Source organism: Urtica dioica, chromosome 6 (genome assembly GCF_054948205.1).
Source record: "Urtica dioica subsp. dioica isolate 48M chromosome 6, U.dioica_male_clone48M_v1_H2, whole genome shotgun sequence".
NCBI classification, from domain to species: domain Eukaryota; kingdom Viridiplantae; phylum Streptophyta; class Magnoliopsida; order Rosales; family Urticaceae; genus Urtica; species Urtica dioica.
In genome coordinates this window covers 36,192,590-36,198,842 of record NC_142761.1, presented here as the reverse complement: position 1 = coordinate 36,198,842, position 6,253 = coordinate 36,192,590, and the positions used below count along the sequence as shown (strand labels likewise).

General features: G+C 29.6%; 1 protein-coding gene across 1 annotated transcript; it reads left to right on the top strand.

The window, feature by feature from the left end:
- Positions 1-5,531: 5,531 nt before the first annotated feature.
- Positions 5,532-5,933, top strand: LOC149393832 (S-protein homolog 29-like). The gene has a single exon (XM_089618178.1). The coding sequence runs from the start codon at positions 5,532-5,534 to the stop codon at positions 5,931-5,933; it is 402 nt and encodes a 133-aa protein (XP_089474304.1).
- Positions 5,934-6,253: the final 320 nt, after the last annotated feature.

Below are 6,253 nucleotides of genomic sequence, written 5' to 3'. Positions count from 1 at the left end.
TGACAGTTTTTTGAGAACTGTCGTGCAAATTGTGTCGTGTAAGCCAGAAACTAGCCAGTATTTGTAGGAGTGTATTTGAATCAATTCTACATCCATGAATTTATAATTTTACTACTAATTATTTTAATATCTTAAACAAACAATGATATTCGTGTATGTGTTTGATTCCACTGGCGGAATCTGACATGCATCTTAAACCTGTGAGATCTTTTGTTCAATTTTATGGATGGGTCCGATTTAGTTTACTTTTCATTCAATGAATGTCTTCAATTTCAAAAGAAAAATCTCACGACTGATTTGGTCACTTGAAACGTTTGATTTTCAATATAGCCTACGTTTTAAGGATATTTAAAAGGGTAATTTAGTAAAATAGCCAATTTAAACCTCGAGAATTGCTAAATAGTCAAGGTTTGGTAAATATTAGGTAAATAGCCAATTTTATATATTTACAAACGTAAATATTAAGTAAATAGTCACTGCCATATTAAGCCACGTCATCATTTATGGCTATTTACCTAATATTTACCAAACCTTGGCTATTTAACAATATCAACGTTTAAGTTGGCTATTTTTCAAAATTTTTGCATTTAAAATCTAGTTACATTTGATGATGTGGCCTGTGGCCTCATTAATGAGATGATATTTTACATGATTGTCCTTAATATTTTCATATGTTTATTTAGATATATACACGTTAATTTTGAAAACACTTAATTTATCAAAATAAAATGAAGCGTTGACTAAATCCTTAAAATCAAGTTTGAAATTTCTTAATTAGGTGCGGCGTGTCCTTTCAAAAAGAAAAATAAATTATTTGTAAACATTAATGCATATTTAATAGATTTAAAAAAAAAAGAAAAGATAAACCAATAAAAAAATAGATTAATAAACCAGTGTCAGTTTGTAATGATTTAGAAGCGAATAAAAAACAAAAGATTTGTTTCGATAAGTACTACTATTTATTGCAATGGTATCAATTAATATCCGATCATCTTTTCAGAGTATGAATCATGGGTATGCATATCCATGATTTATACTCTGAAAAGATGATCGGATACCCCCAAGGGCTTAGTTTGAGTGGCAAGAGCTACTATCTGTGAGGTGACATCTACGAGAAGACAACGGTTCAATCTTTAGGAAATGCAATATTGATTTTTGAAGATTAGATCTTGGGATTTCTATTTTAATGTTTAATGTAATTGATGATATGATGAATGATTTAAAATTGAATTATTAAAAAAAAAATGGTTCGACATCTATAAGAGCGAATTTACGAAACGGTCGACTGTGATGATTGTGTTTGGAAGGTCTACCATACACGGAGTGTGTCGATTGTTGACTGATGGATTCCATTGCCTCTGCTGGAATAAAAAACAGTCTTTTGAATCTTTTATGGGCTGATTAGTCTGTCTCTCTGTCCATATAATTGGTGCAAATCGTCGAGTTTAGAATGAATGATATTCATAGGATGACAAATACAACACTAAACTTAAATAGATGTGCTTCAGAAGTGGAATGTATATGTATGTTCTATAGAAAATATTTTGAATGATTGAAAGGAGTAATTCATATATATTATTTAATCTTCTATTTATAATTATCATGATCATGAAGATTGACACAATTTTTCTATCAACAACTTCCTCTTCAAAATTAACTGAATATAGAACGTCTTGTACTCTATAAATCCAATCATGATATGCACTATGTTATTTTCTTCACTTATGACTATTGAATTTTGTCGCGGGTCATTGGAGTTCACCCACCGCAACTAGTAAACTTGATTATTGCATCATCGCATGGCTTCCCAACGATTCCCTAATCAGATTATACCTCGACAAAAAAATTCCTTGCTCTCATGCACAAATAACATTTCACACAATTGTTGTTGGTGATTTCTATTGGTTTTGTATATTGCAACAATCGTATGAGTGAATGGTGCAAGGTGCGTCTCATATACAATGACCACATCCGACCGATGTAGTCCAAATTATCAGAACCTAAAAGTGCAAAAGATGCAGCCTCATCATAGACGCATGGTTTAATGCATGTACGACAAGCCTGACATATTGCAGTATATCTGGTATTACTGTATAAAAGCGTGACAGGCTTAAATTATATATATTTTTTAGGGTCAAGGAGTTATACAGCCCAATAGAACTTAAACTTTTGCAAAATAGTCATAGTTTGTCAACTATAAGCAAACTAGCCCAAGTAAGATTAATCTATGTTGGATTGAATTTAATCCCAACAAACTATAAAGACAGAATGTAAGTTTTATGAAGGCTGGATTAAAATTAATCGAGGCAAGATTAAAAATCATAGTATTTGTTATACCTAATGAAACTATGATTATTTTGCAAAAGTCATAGTTTGAATTGTCTACTTCATACCATTTTTCCTATTTTTTAAGATTTTTTTATAAATTAGGAAAAATGTAATTAAACACAATATTTAATAACATAAAATGTAGTCATTAAGTAATTTTGTTAATGACATTTTTCTATTATTTTATGGGTTTGGTAAAGATCCTAACTAACAAAAAAAAAAATACCCCAAATCAGGTTTGAAATATAATAGAAGATACGAAAAATCATATTTAGCCCTAAACCCAGGCTTGTAAATAGAATCAATGGCTCCCATCTAATTAATGAAAAAACACTACCAATGGATTATGTTTTTTTTTTAAATAATCGCATAATCAAAAACGAAAATTGGACGTGTTAAAAACTGTGAGAAGAACGTGGTCACCAATGTCAAAATCATGAGTGTCTCGCTGATCGAGACCTTCGCGACGGTACCAACTTTATTGAATATAGTGCTATTCTATTATTGAAGTAGTAACTTGATTTTTCTACATTTACATTTATGGTATTAAACATGATTTTTCATCAAACACAATGGATCTATTTTTGAAGATCTCGGCGTCACGAATCCGTGGATTTGGAATCACTCAATTTCGAGTTCATACGAGATAGATATGATTTTTTGAAGTTTTTATGTAAAAAAAAAAGTGTAGGAAAAAAGTAAGAGAGAGAAAATGACGATTTTGTTAATAAATAAAGGTAAATCAGACATTAATTATTTACCACATAAACCTGTTAGTTATTTCCCTAAAAATTGTGAAACATAGACCAAAAACAAATTTCATAGTTTCATTTTGGCTATTTTGCTACAATGCCCTTATTTAATATTCATCAACATTAAGTATTCAACCTACAAGTCCAACAAGCATAAAAATAAAAGGAATAAAATTAAAAGATGACCAAAGTAAATAGCTAATTTAAAGTTATAGATTTGAAAAATTGTTAAGATTTGTCTAAAATTAGTGAAACTGCCAAAATATACAATAATCAGACTTCGAAATTTTTTTTTATCCTATAATATGTTTTTTAAAATAATAAATTTCTTATAAATAACATAAAATTGGCTACATAAGTCACCTGAACTATAAGAATTGTAAATAAGCCAACCTTTGGTAAATACTTTGTAAATAGCCAACTTGCATATGTGGCAGCCTATTAACTACCTAAAATATATGTTTGATTGTGTTAAATAAGTCTTTTATTAATATGTTAATAAGTTTACTTGGATATTTACAAGAAATTAACTAAAGGTGGGCTATATCTCAATCCACTATATCTGTGTAGCTATATAGCTTAATAACCCTATAAATAATCGCAAAAAATTTAATCTTTGTGTAAAATATTTTAATCTTGTTTATAACAACGTAATTTTGTCTACTTTACTGAAAATTTGAAACTTTTAAAAGCTATTTTTGTTAGTGATTTGTAACTAATTAGGCCACTTTAAAGATGCGATTTTGAATCTAGCATACGTTTGACAATTTTTAGGGATATAGCCAAATGGCTTATGTGGCAATAATTAAGGTATGATCTGCCCTTATTTATTAACAAATTCGTCACTTTCTCTCTCCTATTTTTTTCAAATAATTTTTTTTACATCAAAACTTCAAAAATTAGTATTTTTCTCATACGAACTCGAAATTGAGTGATTTCTGAACCTAAAAATTCATGGCGTCGAGATCTTCAAAGATAAACTCATTGTATTAGATGAAAAATTATGTTTAATGCATCATATTTACGTTTCCATTTATTTTTTTGATAATTTCAAAAAATTTCAGTTATTTTCATATTTAAGGTAGTAACGTGATTTTTCTACATCTATGTTATTAAACATGATTTTTCATCAAACACAATGGATTTATTTTTGAAGATCTCGGGATCACAAATCCGTAGGATTTGAAATCACTCAATTTCGAGGTCATATGAGATAGATATGGTTTTTTGAAGTTTTTATTTAAAAAAAAGTGTATGAAAAAAGTAAGAGATAGAAAATTACGAATTTATTAATAAATAAGGGCAAATTAGACGTTAATTATTGCCACATAAACCTGTTGGCTATATCCCTAAAAGTTGTGAAACGTATGCTAAAAACAAATTTCATAGTTTCATTTTGCCTATTTTACTACACTGCCGTTTTTGTTAATTAATAAGTTTCATAATATGCAATAATAAGGTTTCCAAAAAAATTTGATCCTGCTATAATTTTTTTAAAAATGATAAATTGCTTATAAATAATCGCAAAAAATTTAATCTTGGTGTAAAAAAATTTAATCTTGTTTATAACAATGTAATTTTTGCTATTTTGCTAAAAATTTAAAACTTTGGCTATTTTACTAATCAATTCAAATAATTATTTTATATAACTTTTCCTAAAATTAAACTGATTATGAATATTTTTTGACTCTTTGATCGAGGAAATTTTTTTAGTTATTTATGAAAGTATTGAATATTTTTTTTACAATGTTTTCATTCATATAATTTCATGTAATATTTAAGTTTAAATTACAAAGAAATATTGTAAGGACTAAATAATCAAGACAAATTGTTGAAGTTGTATTTCATTCATACAGTTACACATAATATTTCATTCTCCTATGTTGTCACGAAAGAAGAGGAGACCTCAGACGCAGAAAGTAGTGTCACTTATACTAGATGGTTGAAGTTGATCGAAGATTAGAATCGACATACGTACTTAGGACCTTACAATGTCATTGCTGGTATTAGATTTTCCTCATATGATACACTAGTTCATATATAAGCGATCTAAAACAAAAGATAAATCTATATAGTCCAATAAATAACTGGAATGGAATTAAATCAAGGATGGGTTATTAATATTAATATTGAAAGAAAATAGAAGTGAACTTTAAAACTGATCCTTACTATTCTTTTATCCTGACGATCATCGTCATTCAAGATAGACATGATTCTTTCTCTTTGAAAACATGATTGTATAACATAAAAATGACTACACAAATTAATCATTAATTCAAGATAATACTCCATAAATGTAAAATCCCAAATGACTACTCTTGTATATTTCCATCAACGTCAAACACACAATGGACACCTATAAATACTCGCAAAAATCAAACACAAACCCAAACACACAAACAAACTTGTAATACAAAACACGAATACCACTTTTTGCATTATTTATCCACCATGACTCTCCGTATTGTATTCATTGCTTTCGTCTTATTGTACACTACTAGCTTAAGCGAAGGAGGAGCATTTGATAGAAAGAGGATCGAACTCACAAACGACATTGATCCTGCCACGGAGCTACAAGTGCACTGCAAGTCTGGAGACGACGACCTCGGGCCACATACCCTCAAAAGGGGAGAGTCGTATTCGTGGAGATTCAGAGTCAACTTTCTCCAAACCACACAATTCTTCTGCAACTTCCAGTGGAACGAGAACGGCGTCCTTCGCAACTATTGGTTCGACATCTACAAGAATTCGAATATCTACACGGTCGAGTGTACCGAGTGTCTTTGGAAGGTCAGGAGTACAGGAGTGTGTCGCTCGTTATACGGAAAATTCGAATGCCTCCCTTGGAATTAGCTAGAACTTACAGTTTCAATCGTTCATGGACTTACTTAAGTCCGTCTCTCTGTCAGTTTAATTTTTTTTTTTTTAAAGAATAATGTATGCTCCAGATCATTGCCCGAATATTGTTTCATCCGTAGGTTCCGAATTAATACCTTACTAAGTTGATCTAAAAATATCAAGTAAAAGTAATACGAGGATACCTTGAAATTAAAACACATTATTATCAAATGTTGTACGTTTTCTTGTATCTTATTTGTTAAAATGGTTATGCATTTTTTACTGATCACTGAATATCAATTACGTGATTGAGGGTTGGGAGTTCATGGGTGTTG